This window comes from Anguilla rostrata, chromosome 4, assembly GCF_018555375.3.
Source record: "Anguilla rostrata isolate EN2019 chromosome 4, ASM1855537v3, whole genome shotgun sequence".
In the NCBI taxonomy this organism is placed as follows: domain Eukaryota; kingdom Metazoa; phylum Chordata; class Actinopteri; order Anguilliformes; family Anguillidae; genus Anguilla; species Anguilla rostrata.
The window spans coordinates 34619431-34643848 of record NC_057936.1 but is presented as its reverse complement, the minus strand read 5'-3'; the positions used below and the strand labels follow the sequence as shown (position 1 = coordinate 34643848).

General features: G+C 42.1%; 1 protein-coding gene across 4 annotated transcripts in view; it reads right to left on the bottom strand.

The window, feature by feature from the left end:
- LOC135253275 (integrin beta-1-like) overlaps positions 1-24418 on the bottom strand; it is a 55067-nt gene extending 30649 nt beyond the window's left edge. For 2 of the 4 annotated variants that reach the window (XM_064332364.1, XM_064332363.1), the window contains exon 1: positions 1078-1457. Coding sequence is in view for 1 of the 4 variants with exons in the window: in XM_064332362.1 (XP_064188432.1) it covers positions 17012-17243; positions 18052-18274; positions 18876-19114; positions 19470-19672; positions 20153-20293; positions 20540-20629; positions 21155-21250; positions 21443-21598; positions 21843-22072; positions 22320-22490; positions 23238-23460; positions 23814-23899; positions 24352-24418 (2157 nt within the window). In the remaining 3 variants the exon portion in view is untranslated. Of the gene's footprint in view, positions 1-1077; positions 1458-17011; positions 17244-18051; positions 18275-18875; positions 19115-19469; positions 19673-20152; positions 20294-20539; positions 20630-21154; positions 21251-21442; positions 21599-21842; positions 22073-22319; positions 22491-23237; positions 23461-23813; positions 23900-24351 lie in introns of those variants that run through there. The other 2 variants (XM_064332362.1, XM_064332365.1) reach the window with 2 other exon arrangements.

Here is a 24418-nt window from a genome sequence, read left to right as displayed (position 1 = left end):
ATTACTCATAGGAAAAGTACAAAGACATCCATACACCTATCCATCAATGCAATGTTGGCTTATTAAATAAATAAACAAATAATTAAAAGGGTAACTTGGCCTGTTTGACTTTTCAAGGCTACAGTGCCAAATATAACCTCGACGTTTCACAGTTTAAATAGCATTTTGGTCTCCTGGCGTTCGACACATCCAACAACAGGTCTACGTAGCGAGACAAACTCAGCGGTCAGTTTGCTACACTCTCATAAAAGACACTCCCTAAAAAAGGTCAAATTGTATAACTGAGAATACAGTCGTTCAGCTTCAGAATGTCAAAATTTTAACCGTTTAGTTTTTCAGACAAAGAGCAAGCAAGCAACTGTGGACTGGAAAAACAAAACAAAGCACAAAACTTTTTTTCCCCCAAACAAAAGGCGTGCGAGTCTACCACTAGGAGTCCAGCAGAGCGTCCTTTAAAAGTAGCCTACTGTCGTAACTATCTCAAGAGATCAGTTAATTTCAGCATAAATAAAATGAAGTACCGGTGCCGTTAGTCGGGACTTTTACTCTGATTTACAATCCCGTTATCTAAATGTAACTAGTGTTTCTTTTTAAACCATGGTCACTGAGTGCTGGAGATTCTGGGCCTGATCCAATGCAATACTGCATCGGACGCGCCGGAATGAGGGCTCCAGAATAGCGTCACAGACAGCCATACAGTTACCTTATAAAGTGAAAACATCGGTAAAATCGTTTATTATTGTGCGACTGCATATCAACAGTGTATGATGTTAAATCACATTGGCTTAACAGTAACAGATGGGAAAAAAAAAAACATTTTTAGCCTCACACCGCCAATCCCCACCCAAAAATATCCAAACCGCATTCCAAGTCCTTAGGCTATGGATAGAAAGATGTGTCGACTTGTACAGCAAGCATGCAATGCAGTGCCAGTACGCTACAATACAAAAGGAAAAATGTCCTCATATAACTAACACCAGAGTATAAAGACGCAAAGCAAACTAAGCTAGCCGATGTCCCGACACAAATACATCGTGCGTAAAAATGTGTCACTATTATCCGAATTTAAATATTCACCTTAAAACGCTTTCAGCGAAACCAGATCGTAGTCTTCCCGCGTTTAAAGCGACATACGTGATGTGGTGACGAGGTGTTCCGCACAATCCTTTAAAAAAACCCAATGAACTCTTCTACGTCTTGCTGGATACTTTTTCTTGGAAAATATAACCAATCGGTTCACTCCTCTTCTTAAACCATATTTCGTCGCTTAGTGGAATATGGTAAATAGGTAAAATTGAATTTGCGTCGGGGGCAAACGGATCCAGATGCGTTTAACACCATGAAATGTGTCCGCAAAAACCGCGTGAAACCCCTCCGTACCTAATTTAGATCGGGGATTGAAGAGACAACTCAGCAACCATCCTTGCTTTATCACCACCCGCCCCCACAGGAAATGCCGAGCATACGTCATGCGCGTTGAAACAGTTCCACAGTCATTGAGTAGCCTGTATATCCTGGCAGAACTGACCTTGTGACTGGGAGTTCAGAATATAATTTTACCGTGGCCGCAAACTGGAATTCCGTTTTCTCTTTGACTTGCACTTATTGTTAGGTGTATTGTAACGCCAGAATGGACAAATTGCACCTTAGGTGGTTGGCTGCTGCTGGGACCTTACATGCAATGTGACCTCTTTTTACACTTCATGTTTCTGTCATGCACATGATCACGTGATGAAATATATTGAAACAGGATAAAGCATCACACACACAAAGATCAAAATATGTATGTTATGCATTTATGTTTATTTGCGCTGGAAATACAACATCATCAAAGAGGAAACTTCCTGCGAACACTTCTTTTGCATATTGCCATATACAGCCAAAGGGCATGCAATTTACCGGCAAAAATGATTACATATTATTATTTTACTCTTGCATCTTACTATTAACGGTTTATTAGGCTGTAGCCACACCAGCTTTACTCAGGGTCATTATTTTTGAATTCTTTAAATGTAAAACTATTTTCAACAAGTATATTTTACCCTTTCAGAAATTATATCCTGAATTACAGTTGCAAGTCAGCAAACATTTAATTTTTGCCCACAATGTTCACAGCTGCCGAATAAAGAATAACTGTTGACTTCAACCTCAGATTCTGAAAAGTTTATTCATCAGTGTTCACCACATCAAATATCTTTTAACTGCATTCACCACACCGTAACACATTTACCAACACCTCTGTGGCTCAATACAAAGAAAAAACTAAATCAGTGCCACCATCAGTCTGAACTCTTTAACTCTTGTTTAAATATCACTGATTATCAGCAGCAATATAAAAATAATGTATTCAAAAACTATAACAATCACTACACAAATATGCCCAGTGAACCCCAATCTTTCCCTCTGCAAACATCCAGAATCTTTCTCTGACACATTTTCAGCTTTGAATTTGTGTGTTTGAATCAAACTGTTGTTTCAAAGTATAATAGGTGCATTAAAGATTTAAATGAATTAATAAGTAATGACATCACCCCTCACTGGATTATTAGCTTTTCTGTGGCCATTTTCATGTTACCCTTTGTAGGTGATATTTCTCTGATATCCTGTTGGTCTCTTAATTTATTTCTTTTTTGTATGGCTTTATGGTGAAAGTAGCTGTAATTTAGGCATAAAGTCAAACTCGAAAATGTATTTGACACACTAAAAACATTCTCTGTTCTCCATTACAGTACATGGGTGTGGCAAAAGTTCCTAGTTAACTGTTAGGCGTACACTAATTCCTTCAGTGTTGCCTGTCTCTGAACTGAAAACAAAGGAACCACTTGTGCTCATGAGAGACCCCTTTTCCAAAATCAAAGAGGTCATTCAGACAGTCTACTGTTTGGCATTCTCTCAGGCCTTGACACCCCATTCAATACCTGTTCTGTTAGCAGAGCTTTGCATTTGACTTTAACATCGTTTAAACAGTGAACAAACCCGTCTGTGTGTTTATAACAAGGTGTGTCCACAACACTCTTCTTAAAGAGTTGAATAGTTTTTGGATAATTTCAAATGAACATATTTGATGCATTCATACTGGTTTGTCCTACTTCGTTTACTTTGACTTAATTTTTGAAGACGTATTAAAATGTTTCCAACTAAACAATAATCAACAAATATGTGCTCAGCGCTCGATGAGAACATCAATCTATCTGTTTATTCCCCAGATACTTGGTTTCTTATTTCTATGAATGACAAACTTTTATCTCCATAATTCCGATACAGTATAGATGCTAAGTGCTCTTATTTAACAATGTAATGAAACATAAATGCAACCCTTATTTATCTGAGAAAAATTCCCAGGCCAGCTTTTTTTTTGTTTCATTTTTATTTATTTGCAACAAAATCAGAAGAGTAACAGTGAAACGTTATTGTTCAGTGGGTATTATAGCAAAATCAGCTGCAACAGTTACATAACTCTGATATGCAGGTTGCGCTGTATAATGCTGGCAGTTGGCTGTCCACTGATATTAATGACAGAGTTTTATTTCGCTGATGTCATAACAATAAATCCCTGTCCATAATTAACAATTATTATTATTTTACTCTTGCATCTTACTATTAACATTTTATTAGGCTGAATACAATACTTGAAACAAACAAACAAACGTGACTTAGTGACTCAGAGTGGTAGTCTGCAGGGTCTGGCCATAGCCTGACAGCCTAAATCACTTGTACACTCATACACTTATCTAATATACAACCTGCTTTCATATTAGACAGTACCTGCGCAGATACAATGCCTCCAGAAATATGCGTCTCTACATTACCGAGCTTAATATTCTTTTACTAGGTTCAACCGCAGTTCTCTTCATGATTTGATGGAGCTTTCTCCGCAATGCCGATGTGACAGTGATCATGACTGTTGCCTACCATTGTCTTCGTCGCTTAGTTGGATTAAGAATAGAACCCCTTGCGATGATGGTAAATGACTCCTCGGCACTGTGCTGTTTATGAGAGACTGTAGCATGTGTCTTTATTTGGAGGCTGTGAGGGTTTCTCCCAACATGATGCAGAGCCTATTGAACATCTGTTTATTGACTTCCATGCAACTGAACAGAATAGCAAAAAAGTCTGGCAAAGAAGTCCACATAATTTTACCAGACCGTTGATGGTTTCAGAAAGACTCTTGCTGGCATGATATTTTCAATCGGTGTACACCAAAATGCATTTAGACCGTGGGCCAGGGGTGTCCAGTCTTATCCGAAAACAGCCGGGCGCAGGTTCTTTTTCTGGCACAGCACTAGGACACCTGATCACCTTATCAAAGTTGTGATTGAAGACCATGATTAGTTAAAACAAAAACCTGCACCCATAGCAGCCCTTTTCAGATAAGATTGTACGCCCCTGCCTTAGGCACAGACATTCCTGCTCTGAGCATCCCAGTTGCATTAATTTAGTGAAATAATGGCATTTCCTGTGTGTGTGTGCATGTATGCTTGTGTGTGCGTGTGGGTGTGTGTATGTGTGTGTGTGTGTGTGTGTTGGGGGGGGGGTGTGTGGGTATGGGTGTATGCTCTCAGTGGATTTCTAGCATTCAGCTATGTTATCACAGTAGGCTAATTACAGGCCTATTGGGTTTTGGGGAAGGTTTCTTTAGAGACATCACTGGAGAGTTCTTCTTTCTGATCTTCCTCACTCTCGTATCTGAACAGGGATCACCTCTGCACCCTCCCTTGGTTTCATAAAAAAACAAATAATCTGTCATGTGTAATTAGTGGCCAAATAGAGTGGCCTTGAAACACTGGTTAATTCTGTCTTCAAAATCAGTCATAAAGTACTACTAAACAAACAGCAAGTAAATCAGTCATTATTGCTACCAGTCGTCTGCGTTGTACACAACCTTGTACAGTAAACATTATTGAACTGGGCACATTATTCTGTTAAACACAGAAAAAAAATGATGAAATTATTCTGCCAGCAGAAAGAAAGGGTATAAGGGTTTTTTTCAGTTTTGAAATATTTCGGCTTTGCCTGCAGTTTCTTTGTCTGTGGTATTTATGTGGAGGCTGTGTTGAGCTTTCTTACTTTCTCAGACAAATGAAAAAGAATAGAAAAAGGGAAGAGAGAAGAGAGAGACCACAAATCCCCAAATGTGATTTCCTTCCCTCTTCTTTCTGACAAGGGTAACTGTTTCCCACACAGTTCAGTGTATGTCCTTCAAAGCACTTAAAATGGACTCAATGCCTTTTCAATAAGATTGTGTCTGTAGTCCGTTCTCTGCTGAAAATAAATATTTATTAAGCTTCTGCAGCAGCATAGCTGTTGGTTCTGCATGGCATTCAGCTGCCCTAATACCTATTTAATTACACAATAATTAATATGAACACATTGTTACATTGTACTTAATAATGTAAAATGTATTTGTTGCTGTCTCAAAAAAGCCTCAGAATGATTAGTTTAATGCTGTTTTCTCAAGTTTTTTTCTCAACTGAACATTTCCTAAGAGGTAAAGCGGTGGTCCCATGTTCATTCCTTTTCATACACTACTAATACAATGAAATGCTCTTCTGTTGTTCTGCCCCCTTGTGGCAACTTTTAGTCAACACACAGATATTGGACACCAGTGCCTTTAAGTTTACTACTTGAAAAACATCAGGTTGCTGTGTGCCAGAATGTACACCTCGTTGGTTACATTCTCGTATCCGCACTTTCCAGAACTTAACTTCTTCCGGAAGAAAAGCCAAGAAGCCCAATGCACTATCCCCTTTTGAATTGAGAACAATAGCACAGATGATTTGATTTGTTAGTTTAGATGGAACTCTAAAAAAAGGGGGGGGGGGGGGGGTTAGGGGGGCTCACATGCGACATGAACAGAAAAAAAAACAGAAGCTACACTTCTCCCCCTCAAATGGACTCCTGTTTCTTTCGGCTGTGTGGCATATGTAACTGGGCCCAGACATTTGCTCATGCATCAGCGAGAAGGAGGGAATGGATGAGTGAAGTGGGGCTGCTGATGCTGGTCTCCGGCTATACGACAGAGACAGTCCTCTCAGCAAAGCACACCTGACTCAGCCTACTCACAGGGCACACTGCTTATTTTTCTTTTTGATTCCAGAAAGAAAGATAATATAAATAAAAACACATGCACACACTCACAAATGCACAAGCATGCATGCACACACACACATGTACACACACATGCATACACATACAAATGCACAAGCATGCACGCACACACACACACACGTACACACACATGCACAAGCACAAACACACACACAGATAAACACAGACACGCACGCACACACATACACGTACACACATGCATACACACACACATGCTCACACATGCACACCCAAACACATGCACACACACATCTCACACATGCACACACTCACACAAACATGCGCATACATACAGATACACACATGTACAAGCAGACATGGAGGCACACATGCATATGTTCACACACTTGTGCTCATACACATTCTCTCTCTCTCTCTCTCTCTCTCTCACACACACACACACAGACACACACACAGTTTTGTACACATTCACATGCAATTGTAAACATGTTCACATACTCTCAGAAGTTTACTCATATTATTAACAAAACAAACAATTTCCAAATGAGCAATTTTGTCTATATTTTTGCTTGTGGAACCACCACTGCTATAAAAAAAACACAAACTTCAATGACATTACCAGCCAACAAAGTTTGGCTGATTTTTCGAAAGCCTTGTTTCCCCTGGAGACTAAATAATGCAGCCCATTTCTTGTGTGACTGCATAAACTTTAAACAGATAGGTACGGTGTGCTTCTCAGCTGTGCACTACAAAAGACATAGCTTTCAGAGGAAAGGAAATATCCACACGAGCACTGCTTGGACCATGGCCAGGATCCTGAAGGAGTCCTCCTCCTAGGATTATCCCATTAGAGGAGATTTATGGGATCTCCCAGAACAGAGCACAATAGATCCTCACTTTTTCCATAATGCAAAGTGTAGCTATAATTCCACACCGGTTTTTTTCAATTTCCGTCTGCCCGCACGGGCCAGGAATCTGCAGACGGCCAAATTGGCCGAGTTCACTCACTGCAGCTGTCTGATGTCTGCCGACCGGGAGTTTAATTTCCATCAGACAAAAGAACCCTAAAGAGACGTTACTGTACATCGTAAAGCGACATAACACCAGCTCATCAGTCATTCTCATTAAACTATACCGTGTATTGTTGATCAGTGTCTGTTTGACACCAGCCATGGGGGAGGCAGGGAGTGGAAGTTTCATCCTGTAAATCCAGTGCCCTGAAAACATTAACGATGCCAATTCCAAAAAATAACACAAAGCTAAACTCCTGAGGAGCTTCCCAGAGGCCCTGGTGTCTGAATACTTGGGGCCAGAAGAGAATAGGGACAGGTTCTGTCTGTTTTTCACTGCCTGGCACACTGCCTTGTGTCAAACATGTCAAACTGGCAAGAAGGAGAGTATTAGCAAAGGCAGGCAGATCTCAGTAGATAAAGACTCAACCAGCAGCAGCACAGACTGTCACAACAGCCCATTCAAGTGCATAAATGTGGTCTGAGAGAAGTCTGGACCGGTTTCAACTCTTAAAGTACAAGCAGATAAGCTAAAGAAGGAGCCAAGTCTAAGGCTTGGAGTGCCTCCCCCTGCTATCAGTACTGTGTCTCTGTGTCTGTCTGTGGGCAGCACCTCTTAATGTAATTTAAGGTTAATGTACCTCCAGTTCCCCCTGAGGGTGCACCCTCTTCAGAACCATGAGAGACTCTGGCCCCCCGAACCCTGAGCAGTCACATGCCGCGGGCAAACAGTGAGAGATCCGACCTCAGCAGGCAGGACAGGTCCGAGATTCAGCAGCTGCACACTGCCGTGAAACACCAGGAGGAGGAGGACAACTAGGCCAGAGGAACAGAGACCTGCGGAGTGAAACACACTCTTCATAATCCAAACCAGAAAGAGACGTTGCCTCACACAGCTCTCTCACACAACTGGTAAACAGAGTCAGGTAAGAGAAATGCTCAACTTCATCTGTACACAACTTGTTTAAATGATGATGTAATGATAAACCTTCCCTTTATAATTAACATTTTCATTTAGAATAATTGTTCAATGAAATGTGTATGATGGATATCCACTTCACTCCTGGGATGTTTGTGTCTCCATTATTTTGTTTACTACCCGTAGATAAAGTAGGATTGCCTCTCTTGGCATTGCCGGTTCTCAATAGTCCTGTAAATAGTCTTGTAAGCCAGGGTGCAAGTTCCCTTCCCCAGAAGAGCATTGCTGCTATAAACCTTTGACAAGGTATTTAACCTGAAGGACCTCAGTGGATGTATCCAGCTGTGAAAATGCGTTCTGCTGTGTTTACATTACACAAGCGTCTTGGATGATTTTTTACTGAATGTCACTTGTAAGTTTCAGCATAGTAGAATATATGGTTCTTGAGACTTAGACCAGAGACCCGTGGCTCTTACAGGGGATAAAAAGACATTTCCAGGTTTTAGGAGGGTGTGTTAAAAGATACAGGTGATATATGTGGCACCGGCCATTGGGCAGCTGACTCTCAATCCCCTTCCTGGAACCTTCCAAACTGTGGCCCCTTCTCTATCTGTTGTTACCCTCTGTGCTTTCTCCTTGTCTGAATAAAAAATAAATTAAAAAACATGAAAGGAGGGCACATTGTCTGCTGTCCTTCCCAGGATACAATAAGTGTGCTAAGAAAGTTTTTTCCTAAGTCTACTTTCTGAGACTTCTCTTGTCTGCCCTCACTGACTTTGTTGTCTCCTGGTTCCTACCATTTTACAAACTGACCGTTGGTCTCTCTGACCATCCTGTCCACTCTCTCCTCTTTCAGGCAGTCTCTACTGGTGCTCTCTCCACCAGACCCTGGCCCTTCAATTAGGGCTGAAGATCTACCAAATTGAAACACAAGACAATGTCTGCAGCTTCAGGGTTGTATAAGAAAGGGCAAAGGCTGGGGCATAATGTCTGGTTGCTCTGAGTGTTGCTGATTGAAAGAATTTACCACATTTGCTAGATTTTTTTTGTTCATTTAACTATCCAATGTTACATGAGGCCCAAACTGGTCATGAAGACCATTTGTTTATGTTTCAGTTTGCTTAAGAGGGTATAAAGGACGGAGTGTAGCACAGTGGGTAAGGAACTGGGCTTGTAACCGAAAGGTCGCAGGTTCGATTCCCGCGTAAGGACACTGCCGTTGTACCCTTGAGCAAGGTACTTAACCGGAATTGCTTCAGTGCATATCCAGCTGTATAAATGGATACAATGTAAAATGTTGTGTAAGTTGCTCTGGATAAGAGCATCTGCCTGTAATGTAAAGGATGCATTTTATTTGTATCACACTTTTCAAAGTACTCATATTATTTTATAGATAGTTGATCCAAAATAACATTGAGATAACACAAAGTTAGCAAAAATATAAGAAAAAATATAAGATCAAAAACTTGATAGTTAAGGGAGATGAGCCTTCATCAAAATACTGTTTCTTATACAACTGGCCCTCCAGTGGTGAAATGTAATATCTGCAACCAAAAAATTCACAGAATTCCTGCACTGACTGAAAACACACCTGCTTATAATCTACACCCCGGTTCTTATTCCTATTCTGATATACACTTAATACATGTAGTGTCCTATGATGGCCTCTAAAGTAATTTGGGACAAAAGTAATAAGCAGATTCATAACTGACAAACTAAAATAAGGTCATAATGATGTCCCCAAATACATAAACAGAAAATATTTTACAATTGCAGTATTTTAGCATCTTAAGGTATATAACACGAAGCAGAATTAAACAGCTATACAAGAAAACAAGAAAACTAAACAAGGTACAGATGTACAATGTTCTATGTAGCCTACTAGTGTACAGAACCATACTGGAAAAGTGTGGCTCATTACTGTAATGGAAGGCTCCACAAACACTACTCTACAATTGCTCCATGTTCACCACTATGCTCCATCACAGTGCTCAGTACATGGAGCCAATGGCCGTATGCATGTAAATGGAATCTGTCACCCTGGAACCCCTTCTCTTAGACAATGCAGACAATAAGATTTAGTGCCAGCCGATCTCCTGCTTTTGCCATTAAGACATGCTCTAGTCTGTGAAGGACTTAAATGTTCTTTTTTGTTGATGTATTGATGTATTCCATGTGGTGAATTATTGCAATATCAGACATAGTTCCAGTGAGAGTTCATTAAAAGGTTTCATTAACCAACACATTTATTTGGCATTTTAACATATTGATAGTTTTTGGTCTCCAGGACATGGCTCCAAGGCATATAACAGCTGATTTTAAAGACGGTTACTTTTCTCTAGGTTGGCCTGTATTTGAGTGAACAATATGATTGCATCACCAGCACTGTAGTGTGGTGGATCTACCAGACAGTTTCAGGTATGATCACGAGTGGAGCACAGAAGGTTGTGCCCACTGGAGCTGCACTTAACCTGGAATGCTTCTGTAAAAAGCCAGCTATATAGCTTTATAGTATATCATCTTCAGAAGCAAAGATGTATTAGGTATTCCTCTTGCAGTTTAGAGGCTCGAGACTGCTCTTTGAACCTCAGTACCTCTTGTGCTTTACAGGGGCATTCATCTATAAAGCAGACCTGCAGGGGGCCCCAGTTGCCCCTGGGACACATGAATGCAGTTGAAGCACCTCCAAAGTTACCTTTTGTAGTCGTGCTGTCTCTTCATGGTTATTTAAAAAGCGATTAAAACAATGACCATACGGCAGGGATACCCAAATCTGGCCCTCAAGGCCGGTAGTTCTGCTGGTTTTCATTCTTCTCCTCTAATCAGGCCTGATTTAAACCTGGGATACCAGGAGAGTTAAATCTCTGAGCAGTCGGTGGCATGAATCGATCAGGTTACTACCAGCTAGAAGAAAAGATTATTTGTAATCGCTTGCTTGATTATTTGGAGGGTGGGCCTCCGTGCATTTTATATTACAACAGCACAGCCCAGTTTTAAACATTTCTGGAGTTACATCAGAGACTAGTGGGTTTAGGCAGTGAAGCGGAAGCATATTCTTGATAAAATGTGCTATATACATATAATCAGATTCGAAAATTTGATTTGCTGGGTACCAGCAATTTATATTTTATACCTGCTGCCATACACCGTGTTCCTTAACCGCACTGAGGTGTTTTCCTCCTCAGGGAGGTGGAAGTTATCGCTATCTATCAAACAAGCTACCCTGCTGGAAACCATGGAATTAGCCAGTGATCAGAAATGTCAGAGCTTGATTTGCTATAATGTTAACTTTGAATGACAAGATCAATCAGAATGATAGGTTCAGAATATTAATTTGCTTTCTAATTAATTTTGTTCTATGTATAACTATTTAAAATGATTTTTTTAATTTGTGTTCTTCGACAGATGAATATAGTGCTTGATGCTTTTGCTTTGATGCAAATTTGTGCATTTTAAAAATACTTTTTCACGAACGTGGACATAACATAAACATAAAAAACTTTGTTTTGTAAATATGGGAGCAAGTGGTAAAGAATTGTGTGTTAAGTGCTTTGAATGATGTGCTAAATGTCTTGAAAACACATAAGCACGAGCAATAGGAAATTCTGTCATACATTCAGAAATGCTGCCATTCATTTTACTACATCTCTCCACACAAAATGTAGAAATATTTTTCTGGAATCATAGTATTTATTTTTGATGGTTCATGCCTAATTAAGTCCTTCTGAAAATTGACTACTTGGTGAATTTTACGTTCATTCAAAATTCATTTCAGAATTAGTGTGATTTATGTCAAGAATCTCAAGGAGAGACAAGCACTTGCTTTATGCATACCATAGAAGTACTAGCAACATTTACGCCTCAGTTGAAGTCGGTTAAATATAACCATGATACACTGTATGCTGTAACTCTCATTGGAGCGGATATAGCTTCAATAAATACTACATCTGGAATACATATTTATAACTGTATAGCATCTTTGCCTTGTTAAACCCACATGCATTAAATGCTTAATTAAAACACTGTTGCAGTGCTCTGGAATGGATTCAATAGATTCATAATGCATTTGCACTGAAGCGTAACTCTCCTGTGGTTTCAATAGAGCCATCAAACACCACATCCTATGCAGTAACTCCTGCCCCAAAGACACTTCAGATTGACTGCACCTGGATGTGATTCATGGGTTGATGCCCATGTCTGGTTTCCCTGGTAACAGCAGGAGCCCCCTGGAATGGTGCAGCTGGTGTAGCATGGGCCTCAGTGGAATTCTGTACACATGCACAGAGGTAGCCTGTCCCCATGGGTGCTCAGATGCAGAGCATTCAAAGATCAAACACACGTCAACAGATTACACAATTATTTTTATATAACACGACAAGCCAGTGGCAGTAGGTATTCTCCAGAGATCAGCATTATTTTAGTCCAAGTTCATGTGTGAAACTTCATTGTTGCAATTAACCTTTTTTCTTCTGTTTTTATCCATACCAAAGTTTTACATTACATGGCATTAACAATTACGAAGACGCAATTGTCCAGAGTGACGTACAGAATAAGTGCATTGATGCTTTCATAGAGGGTACAAAGTTTCAAGCTTCGATGAACCATAATATACACGTTGAGAGCATTAGTGTAATAAGTTCTAGACTTCAACTTTTAGTGTGGTCTAATCTGAAAAAAAATATTCATACTATTCGAATTTGATTTAATAAACTAATCAGTAATCAAATGAATGGAAACAGGTTTGCCTACAGCTAGAGGCCCTGGAAAATGACAAAGATGAGGAACTGAACTATGAACGGTTTTATTCAAAGCTGCGTTATAGCGATACCAGTCCCAACCAGACTGTGCCACAACTGCCTGACCGGTGTGTGACCGCTACACTACCTTCCCATTTATTCAAATGCACCCTTGTGCTGTTGCCCATATCGCCCACTCAAAACAGATTTACTAGTGAGGACACAAAAAAAAAAAAAAAAATAGCACAGCGAGAATTCTAGAGGGGGTGACTTTATGCCCAACCATCCTTCAGTAAGAAGAGGACTGGGTCTGTGTGGTTCTTTTACTTAGTAACACTATGTGCTGCATGCTTAAAAATGATGAAATAATTATTTTTCATATTGGCCCAATGAAAAATATGTTGTGAATCAAATCAACTACGATTTATTTCCAAATAATCATTGGCTGTAATGGTTACTTAATGGATCACTTAGATGAAGCAAAAGTGAGTTCTTTTTACTTTGTAGTGAGTTTCAGAATTAAAGCTTTGTTCCAAAGATTACAACAACAGGTATTGCTCATTCACAAACTACTCCTTATCATTCACAGTGCAACCCGGTGGAAAGACTAAATTGCACACTCCTTCAAATGCTACGCACCCTACGAGAGGAGAGGAAGAGTGAATGGAAGGATCACCTGCCTCATATCGTGCGTGCTTACAGCTGCACGAGGCACGAAGCGACTGGATACTCTCCGTTCTTCCTCTTTTACGGCAGAGCTCCTCGGTTACCGATCGACTTGCTATTTAGCTCCAGGAGAGAGACTGAGGCATGCAACCATCAGACCTTCGCAGTGGGCAGATAGGATACGAGCAGCTTACCAAATCGCTGCTGACAACAGCCAGAAGTCCTCAGCTAAAGGAAAGAAACAGTATGATAGAGGCGTGAGAGGTGTTACTCTTCAGCCAGGAGACAGGGTACTGGTGAAAGATCTCTCAGAGAGAGGAGGTCCAGATAAACTGTGAAGTAGTACATTGCGTGGTGGAAAGATTGGGAGATGGACCAGTCTATAAAGCACAGCCAGAGAGAGGTAGCAAGTCACTGCGTGTGCTTCACAGAAACCTGCTGCTGCCAGTAAATTACCTACCTCTAGAAGGAGAACTCCCTGAGGAAGAAAAGACAGGACAGAAAAGACAGAAACAACCTGAAAAATACATCAACAGACCAGTAACAGATAGCTCTGAGGAAGAAGAAGAGTATACCTACCATAATGACCTCCGGAGCAGAATCGCATGCTATAGACTTGTAAGGCCTCAGCAACACGGACATATATCATGCCACAGCAGAATCCTCAAAATCAGCCTAAGTTTCGCGCAACAGCCAGAGAATTCTGTCCTCCTGTCAGACAAGAAGCTGGGAGAACTCAGGACAGGGAGGAGGTTCAGGATAAGCCAGAGTTAGTCGAGAAAATGCCTGATGAAGTGGAAGAGATGGATGATGGAAACATAGGAGAAAAAGAAGACATGAGAAGATCCCAGCGGAGAGGGAGACCAACAGAAAGATTCACGTATGACACTCTGGGTCAACCATCATACCGGTATTGAAGTGCAGAAGGGAACACACTCTTATCCAACCAACCCCTAGCAATGACTCAAAGCTTTATCCCTTTCCCCTGCCCCATCCAGTCCCAGCCATACTGCTACAATTGCTACACTCTCGTATACTAAGACACTCGCACACGTAACCCTAACCCTAGCTCTAACTCTAACCCTAGCCATAACCCCAACCCTAGCCATAACCCTAACTCTAACCCTAACTCTAAGCCTATACGTAACCCTAACCCTAAATCTAACCCTAGCTGTAACCCTAACCCTAACTCTAACCCTAGCTGTAACCCTAACTCTAAATCTAACCCTAGCCATAAACCTAACCCTATCCGTTACCCGAACCCTAACACTAGCCATAACCCTAACGCTAACCCTAGCTGTAACCCTAACTCTAACCCTAGCCGTAACCGTAACTCTAACCCTAGCTGTAACCCTAACCCTAACTCTAACCCTAGCTGTAACCCTAACCCTAACCCTAACCCTAGCCGTAACCCTAACCCTAACTCTAACCCTAGCCGTAACCCTAACCTCCTAACTCTAACAACAACCCTAACCTAACCCTAACTGTAACCCTAACCTAACCCTAGCGCTAACCTAACCTACTAACCCTACCAACCTAACCCTAGCTGTAACCCTAACCATTACTCCAACCCTAGCCGTAACCCTAACTCTAACTCTAACCGTAGCCGTAACCCTAACCCTAGCCATGAACGTAATCCTATCCATTACCCTAACCCTAACACTAGCCATAACCCTTTTACCCTAGCAGTAACCCTAACCCTAACTTTAACCCTAGCTGTAACCCTAACCCTAGCCATAACCTTAACCCTAGCCGTAACCCTAACCCTAACTCTAACCTTTGACAGATGACTTAAAACTCATGACAACCGAAGTGCATTTCGGGTGTAACCGCCATTTTTGAGGTATTCTGTGGTCAAGGCCATTTGATGTAATCAACTCGGAGCATGTTATATGCATTCACTTCCTTTTATTTATTATCAAATTAAGTAGAAATTTAAACCAATTTAAGAGTGGGCATAAAATGTTTTGGAGAAGTACAATATACAAAATGACAGTTTCTAGTTTACTTTAGTATTATGTCAGGTTAAACATGCTGAATGGGTATGTTAAAGCATATAGCGGTAAATAACTTAATTATGTTGTATGAAAAAGGGGTAGGATTAGATCATTTTTACTTCTTCCTACTCCTTTTTGAACATGTGGTGATTTTTAAAAATCATAATAATGTACTATTCATGACTCTTATGTTCATGTTCGAAATAAACAAAATAAACAAACCATAATCATGGTATGGGCATGATGCTATGGGCCGAAGCATAGCCCTGATGATATAGAGTATAACATGACTTCATCATCATCATTACAGCCCAAATTTGTAATATATTTGTAATATCTTGCTTTAATGGGGGGGAATTGAATGCGAGTTTAAGGCTGCTATGTTAAGCACAAGTTTCCTTGATTACAGCCAATCTTGCTTACCTTTGCTGTTAGGACTGTGTTGTCGCAGTCCTTCGGTCAAAATGTAAACAAATCCTGCAGCCAGCCATTGGTGAAATGTTTGTGGGCTTCAAGGGATTTATAGTTTCTGAACTGTTCACAGGTATACACACTTACACCGTAAGCAAGATAGTTGGTAATATGAGTATGAGGTTGGAGGCAGCAATGCGGGGTCAGCACTCCAACTTTTTGCTGTCAGATCGTATGGATCAATGACGTTAATAGATGACAATTTAGCCAAATAACGGTCCCTGGCATCCTTGCTGAGTTTGTCTTGGTATGGTAGCCTATTCTCTCAGTTTAACGAGTGAATGGGTTTGATAACTTAATTGAAATCTTCTCGTGTTGCTTACTGTACCGCTCACTGTAGCTATACCTTCAAAATGGCGCCTCGGTGATGTCACAGCTAATACACACACGTAACTGACAAAGACCGATAGTGAAGTAGTTTAGCACATAAAATGGCGACTGCACAACGTATGCAAAGCATAATGGAGGACAGTGCCATGGGCAAATGTAGCTTGAATGTAGTTGAACTCAATGGGAAAATTTGTTTGTTTTATGGAAAAAGGGAAATGTTTGGTTTATGTTAAGAGAATGAAACAAGAACAAAAGAGGTCATAATGCCTATAGGACAAAAGCCATTTTATTAGTTTTTGGTTAAAATAACACTGTAAGGACAGTTCATGTTGAGACAGTAAAAATGAATGCATTTATTATTTTTCATGGACACAGTGAAAATGTACTAGATTAGAGAACAAGAGAATATATATATATATATATATTTGGCTATATGTACTTTATTTTTAAGTGAATGTGTTTCCTGGGAATACTGAAATAGTGAGAATGTGTTCAATGGGTCCAAGTAGCCTAACTGAGTTATAGTCTTGTAAAGTAAATTAACATGTGAAGAAACTGTTACTGTTCTAGCTCAGTGCTGTTAAATGGCCATGTCATACAAAAATGAAGCTAAGGCCATTAGTTTACAACAGATATGTTTGATACCTGAAGTATGTTTTGTGAAAAAGGGAAAGAATAATTCCTCCTGCCGTGAAGTCAACACCAGCTCAGCGTGTGTGTCTCTACTATTCTTTATCACAGCAGAGCGCAGGTAGGATTGAGGACCTACTGACCAACAAGTTAGGGAGGCTACCCACACATCCACCGCCCATCGAGCGTCTCCACCACGTGGACCTCCTTCTCGGCGTTGTTGTTGACAGCGTAGGTGTAGTAGAACCAGCAGTCGTTGGCGTCGCGCTCCTTGCAGTGCATGAGGGGGAAGGCCTGCACGGGCTGGGGCAGCTTGTCCCTGTCCTTCACCTTGATCAGGTTGAAGTAGCTGCAGTCCCTCTCGCACGTGTCCTTCTTCTCACCCGTCCCGAAGGCCCGGCACTGCACGCACTCCCTGTGGGGGGCAGAGGTCACCGCTTAAACACAGCCTAGTCACCACAGTCACTCTGGCCTACACTCAGCTTGGTGCACGTGGGGAGGAAATGTCCTACATTTCATGGAGGTGCTCATGGGAGTTGGAAGTTTACAGCACAACAACACAGTGGACTACAACTCCCACAGGCGCGAAAGGCTTTCAAATCACCCCAGTTCTCCTGGGCTTGAGGGGGTGAAAAGGCCTGGCGGGAGGAAACACTGCACTGCTCAGCAGGCACCGCGGAGTTTACACAACACTCATGCAAGGCACAGACTAGCCTTCAGATAAACAGCCCAGAAAACTGCTCTCCCTCCAGACCAATGCAGGAATTTTATCACTGGGTGGGAAAGAGAGCTGAAATGATCCTCGCCAAGAAACAGGATGTGGTTTTCATCAGTGCCCAATTTTAGAAATATTTTTGTTTTGCTTGTTATTTAGCCTTTTGTCTCACCTTCAGCTACACACAATTTGTCCATTTCATCTAAGAGGCTGAGCATGGACAAAATACTTAAATAAGATATTATTCAATAAATGATTAAGAAATCTTAAATAAATAGAACATACTATTGTTTTGGTGATTTTTTAAAGGAGCACCACATCTCTTCAAGAGATATTTAGCTTATTAAAACACTAAACCTATAGATATTAAGAACCTGACAGAATAGTCACAGAAGTGTTGCAGCATGGTCGCAGCAATAGGGAAAAGGTCTGTCCTGCGCTACGTGGAGTCCTGGGGTCACCGAGTCAGCTATAAGGCCCAGGGACGCACGCGGCCGTGCAAACTCACTTGTGCTCTGCGCAGACCCCGGGGCAGGTGGGGCAGATCTCACAGGTGGGGCCCTGGAACTTGGGGTTGGTGCACCTGCAGGAGCCGCACTCGCAGGTGCCCCGCCCATTGCAAATCTGCTTGTTGGAGGCCAGGCAGGTGGTGGTGTCCATGGAGCAGTCGCAGGCGCTGCCCGTGTAGTTGGGGTCGCAGATGCACACCCGGCACTCGCAGCGGCCGTGCCCTGCCAAACGTCCAAAAATGACCGGTTAAAAAACCCACGTCTCGTCGAGCCGTCTTCCAAATGCACTCCACAGCCAAACCCATTTTAAAATGTCTGCAATCTCATACATCATAATACACTAAATGACCATATTATTCTTCCAAACAGAAGCAGGTAACCAGGGAAACGTTCCCAAATAATATTTCACATATTGCCCATTTATACAGCTGAGTATTTACTGAAGTAATTTAGGTCAAGTCCTCTACTGCGCTCAAGGGAACAAGTGTGTTGCAACAGAGTAGCGCAGTAGTTAAGGAACTGATCATGTAACTAAGGTTTCAGATTCAAATCCTGCTGCTGTAGCTCTCTTGAGCAAGGCACTTTACATAAATCGATTTAGTAAATTACCAGCTGTTAAAAGGGATAGCGACACAGCAATTGTGACAACAACAAAGCAGCAACCTTCAGCCAAGGATATGAACCCACAAAGTCCTGGACACAACATTTGTTCCCTAACTGCAATGGCGCCAAGCTCAACCAGGACGCGATGGCTACGTCTCAAACGGCTACTTTTCAAATGGCGGCTAGGTTGCAAACGGGCTGCGTTAATGGCGGGTCTCACCTCCGCAGAGCTTGTTGTTGGAGCGGTCGCAGTTGAAGTTGTCGCACTCGCAGAACTTGCCGCTGTAGCGCTCCTCCGGGTTCTCCCTCTTCTTGCACTCGCACGCGCCGCATATGCAGTCCCCGTTGTTGCTGCAGATTTCGGCGCCGTTGTCCCGCCGGCAGTTGGCATCCAGGTCGTCGCTGAAGACGTCGTCGGTGCTGCACTCACACTGTCTGCCAATGCGCCCGTCATTGCACCTGGGAAGGAGACAAGGATTCTGAGAAGGAGACTACAGAGAGACAAAAGACTGGAGGACCAAGCCTGAAATTTCATACCAACACCGGTCACTCCTCTCAGACACAGAATGCAAACTCCATTCCATACAAATTTGTTTACAGAAATACCTCAGTGTTCTATCAAGTTAAAATTAAGGAAAAAGGCCAGACAACATTAATACATGAGAAAGAAAGAAGAAAACATTCAGACAGTTAGATGCTCAACAGACCATTTTAAATAATGAAGCCTGGCAGATGCCCAGCGGGTGGACATTTTAAGAACTGTATTGTTGCAGCCCATTGAAGGTGTGTAATGTGGGGATGTGGGAGACTCTACCTGCAGGCTCCACACTCAAATGTTCCATTCCCGTTGTGACAGATGGGGCTGTCCTTCTCTCCATCGGCCTGGCACGAGCACTCGCATATGAAGTTGAGGACAATCTTCACCTCCTCTGTGAAGCCGAGGGGTTTGATCTTGATGGTCTTCGATTGGCCCTGCTTCGGACACTTGTGTGCTTGGACGCTGATTTTGAATGACACCTGAAAGGAGGGGTTTGGTATATCAGTAGTGTGTAATGCCATCATCATTACAATTTATAGTATATTGTCTAATACAGTTTTGCATGGAACTGCAATATCAGAGGGGAAATCTTGGGGGCACTGTTTATTTGAGATTTGCAAGTGATGCTTTTCCGTGAAAGGCATTTTGACAAGTTCATGTGATCTACGAATGAAAATCTTTGCAAATCACTGTCATGAAACAAGCCCCAGGTCAGGCTGTGAGCCTGACAAGGGAGGCTCCCAGGAGTCCAAAGTTTTCCGCAGCAAACTTTACCTGCACTATACTCGAGTGGTTGAAGTACGTGTAAAGTTTCACAGGAAACTGCACCACAAAATATTTTTACACAAGAAGATGAGAGAGAGAGAGAGAGATTGAGCAGACAGAAAGACAGGTACAGATAGAAAGAGAGAGCAACAGAAAGAGAGAGCGAACTTGGAAAGAACAAGGCTCATACCAACCTCGTCCCCGATGGAGATGTTGGAACACTTTCTGCCATTGTCTCCTTCTCCCACCAGGCCATTCTTACAGTGGGACTGGTATGTGATGGTCACCCCTTTGGGAAGCTTGCTGTTCTTCAAAATCACCTCTGAGGACAGGGACTACAGAACACAGCAGAGTGTGGATGGTATTGCACAGGTGAATTCATAGCACAGTTTGGCACTACAAAAATTTTTATTTATGCTAACACTTGTTTTAGTCTTCAAAGCACGTACTTTTAAGCAGTAGAATTAAGCCAAATCAACACAGTCCATATGGGAATGAAACTGAATACACAGAAATTGACATAAGATGGTGCACGAACATCACACATGTACAAACTGCCTCTAGGGTTGAGCCTCACTCACACTATAAGCATCAATAATGAGGTTGATCACATTGCTGGAATTGGCAGATAGAGTGCCAATGGCAGACTTCGGAATGAGATTCTGCAGTTTCTGAAGAGGAAACAAAGCAAAATTCTTCACATTTCCAAAAACAAAATATTCCACATTTTTTTTGAAAAAAATCTATTTATGCAATTCTAATGTGCAAGACAGTAATGTGTACCTTGTTGAGACAGATTTAGCTCTCAGGCAAGATGCTTAAATTTGGCCCATAAAAGCACATATTTCTACAACAGAGTCTAAAATTACAATCCTTTTTCAGTGTTGAGGTTTTGTCACCACAAAGGGTGTTCCAAGTTAAAGTCTACCAGAATAACATCTCATTCCATCCTGACTGAGCCTTACAGTCCCTGTTGAGAAAACATACAAGGACGATGAACCAAACCATCACCAGCAGGGACGGAACACATAGGAAACGCTTGTGGGGTACAAACACGGTAATGAGGAGAAGATGGTTCCGTCCCAGGGAAGACATTCCAAATAGCTGGATCTCTCCCAGACATGAACACATGCACCGCGGCTGTGATCACCAGCCACGGACTGCGTACACTCGCACACTGACTCACTCAAGCACACCTTGTAAACTGGCTGGAACTCCTCAGTGACGGCAAAGATGGTCTGAATGTTGTTGTCGCTAAGTTTCTGGACCAGTTGAGCGATTGAGGGATAGTCCTGGAAAGGAAGAAATAACATGAAAATGGTTGATTATCAAACAGTTGTTCATTTGTTAGGATGGATGTTCTGTTGTACACAGAAATTAACTGTTCATTACAGCTCGAATCTCCATAGTAGTTACAGTGAAAGATAAAAAATTATCTCAGAACAAACTATATTACAAGGGCAGAGTTTGAGGCAGTTACGCACGTAGTAGTGACTCATCGTGTACATGTTGTTCTCCAGGTGGCATTTCCCATCGTTGGGCAGCACGATCCCGCCCAGTTTCCCATCTCCTGCGAAGTGGAAGCCGGCGTCGGTGGAGAACACGAGTAGGCGGGTCACATTCCTCCAGCCAATTGCTTCCTAGGGGGGTGGGGCATTGGGTAGGGTGGGAGGTACAGATGTTCATCAACACCTTGGGCCTCCAAAACAAATCCACTAGAGTAACTATAAATCAAATCTGGTTAGAAAAAACAGATTATATAGAGAAGGAACTGAGCATTGTTTATTTAACTACTGCCAGGTCAAAGTACAGGGAAATGGTCGCAAGGTCGCAAGGTCACTGTTTTCCACCTGCTTGCGGAAACAGGAAGTTGTTCACACTTACGCCACAGACTGCTACTTGCATGATGGCATCGAAGCCACCCTCAGGTGAATCCAGGTTCTCAGAGATCTGTTGCTGGCCCACCAGAGTATTGAACTGTTTTCCGTCGCTAGTGAGTTTGAGCACATTCTTGTAGCTGAAGGGGCCGGTGCAGTTCTGGTCACCAGTGCAAGGGTTCAGGAGCTTGGCTGGGGTGGTGCTGATGTTGGACTTCTTCACAAAGGTGCCAAACCCTAAATTGGGGAAAGGGTGAGGGGGAAGGACAGAGACCAGCCTTAGAGGAATGTCACTGGGACAGCAGACCATGCACAAAAAACTGTAATCAAGGACCAAGCTGATAAGGACATCTTTCCACTAACAATAAGAAAGTGAACACTTGTTGGGTCAAAACATTTCTCTTATTCTTCTTGGGCTCTGAGACTACAAAATCAAGACAGCTGCTAATCTGCAAATGGAGAATATGCTAATATGGATCCTTACCAATTCTTAAATCTGAGGTAATCTTTGACATTTCTACCATCAGACTTGTTCCCAGGTTTTTAACATTTTCCAAATCATCTTTCATGGAGGATGAGAGGTCCATAAGGTAGTACAGATCAATGGGGTAGTCTTCTGCCCTTTTGAACTTGAGATTAAAGGACTGGGTTTCACCTGCATAGAGTGAGAGAGAGAGATAGAGAGAGAGAAAGATAGGGACAAAGAGCTTGAAAGATATCCTTCCTTCTGGGTAAAATACTTTAAAATGATTCTGTTACAAAGCTTCATGGTCTTCAAATGACTGCAAAAGAAGAGGCCAAACGTAGCTTCTTATAGTAAGTTGTTGATGATGGCACAAAGGATGAGAATTTCTTAAAACTAATAACAAGTCGGATTGGAATTTTAGATTTTGGCTTTGTCTTTTTGGCCAACTTCCCAGGCCTGTTTCACAAGGCTTCAAAAAAGTCAGATGAGATGGAGACTGAATGATTAATAACAAAAGACTATCGCATCATCATGAAAGAACCGCACAAACAATAAAGGATCACACATTTCCGTAGACGTTACAGAAATCAAACCCAAAATAATCGGTCCTTTTAATAATATGCACATGTACATATAATGTACATTTTTAACATTAATATTAGAATACATATATAAGAAGGTCAGCACTTAAAGGTTGACTATTCGCATAAGACTATGAGGAGCATATGAAGGCTAACCTTCAGATGCTCCTCAACAAGGCTTTCTATGATCTCTGAAAATCAAATTTGCATGCTCCATTTTTAAACCTCTTGACAAAAAGATTTGGGAACCAAAAATAAATTTCCTAATGCAAAGCACGTGCGGGACAAACCACACAGAGCATTCCTTACTGGGAAAGGGCCAGAGGTGAGCGCACAACCGTGAAAAAAGGGTTACCAGATCGGAGGTTGAGGGTGATCTTCTGTGGCTGGATCTGTGTGATGTCCTCGGGTTTGAGTTTCTCCGCCCCGTTCTTATTGTGTTTGGTGACCGGCACGTTCTTGTAGATGGTCACACTCCCACGGGGGTTCTCTATGAGAGTCTCGCCACAGCCCTTCTTCTTCAGCGACTCCAGCTCGTCGCAGCGGGCCGATGCGAGCGCTCCCTGCTTCAGGAAGTCCTGCAGGGGACGAGACGGTAAGGCCGCTGCAGGTACACATGGTTTCCACCTGTCCCGTGTATGGGTACATTAAGTACATACGCCCAGGGAGCATACACCCTTCTGTAGCCTTTCAGGTGAGCATCAGATAAAGCCAGACAAGTCCCTGCATGAAGCACACTGACTGAAAATCCCTGGGCTGTGCATATTTTGCAGATATTAAACCCTGCTGGAGCTGAGACTCCAACAACATCACAGCAATGGCCACAATGGTACAAGTAGCAGGGTAGAGTAGAACTCCTCACATCTTACAGGGGAAAAAGGAAGGAGTTCTACTATGCCAACAAAAAAAAAACATCTTTGAATGCACTTACAGGGTCTGTACACCACCCGCACTTCTCTCCAACTATGATGCATTCCCCACAGGATTTTGCATTGGCCTTGATGCAGTCATTCCCCTCTATAGGGCAAAAAGAAGAACATTTTTAGGAAAATCAATAGTGAGCAAAACTTGCCCAAGGTGATACAGCGCACACACAATATTTAGTTTGGAACGAGGCAGCTTTCGGTTCCTGTCCCCCTCTATGGGGCAGGCTGAAACTGGAACATTCCGCTCTCACGTCTGTGCCATGTTGGAGGAGGATGGGGAGGGCGGGTTCCTCGGAATTATGACATCACCCCATCGGGTCCGCGTGCTTGCCTCCCTCACGGGACGGCACGCAGCCATGTTAGCACTATGCTCCGATTTTCTGTGCATGGCTTTAATGCCACACTCTTTTACAAATGGCATAAAATCACTGACACTACCAGAATGATTCACTGCTATGATCATGTGACCAAACAGCAGTTTACCAATGTGTCGTGAGTTACAAAAATAAAACCAAGCTGAAAAAGAAAATAAAAAGAACTTACCTTGCTGGGCACAACTGTAACAAATTATCCCTGAGAGAGTTGCTATAAAAAGTACCTTCAGGTCCAT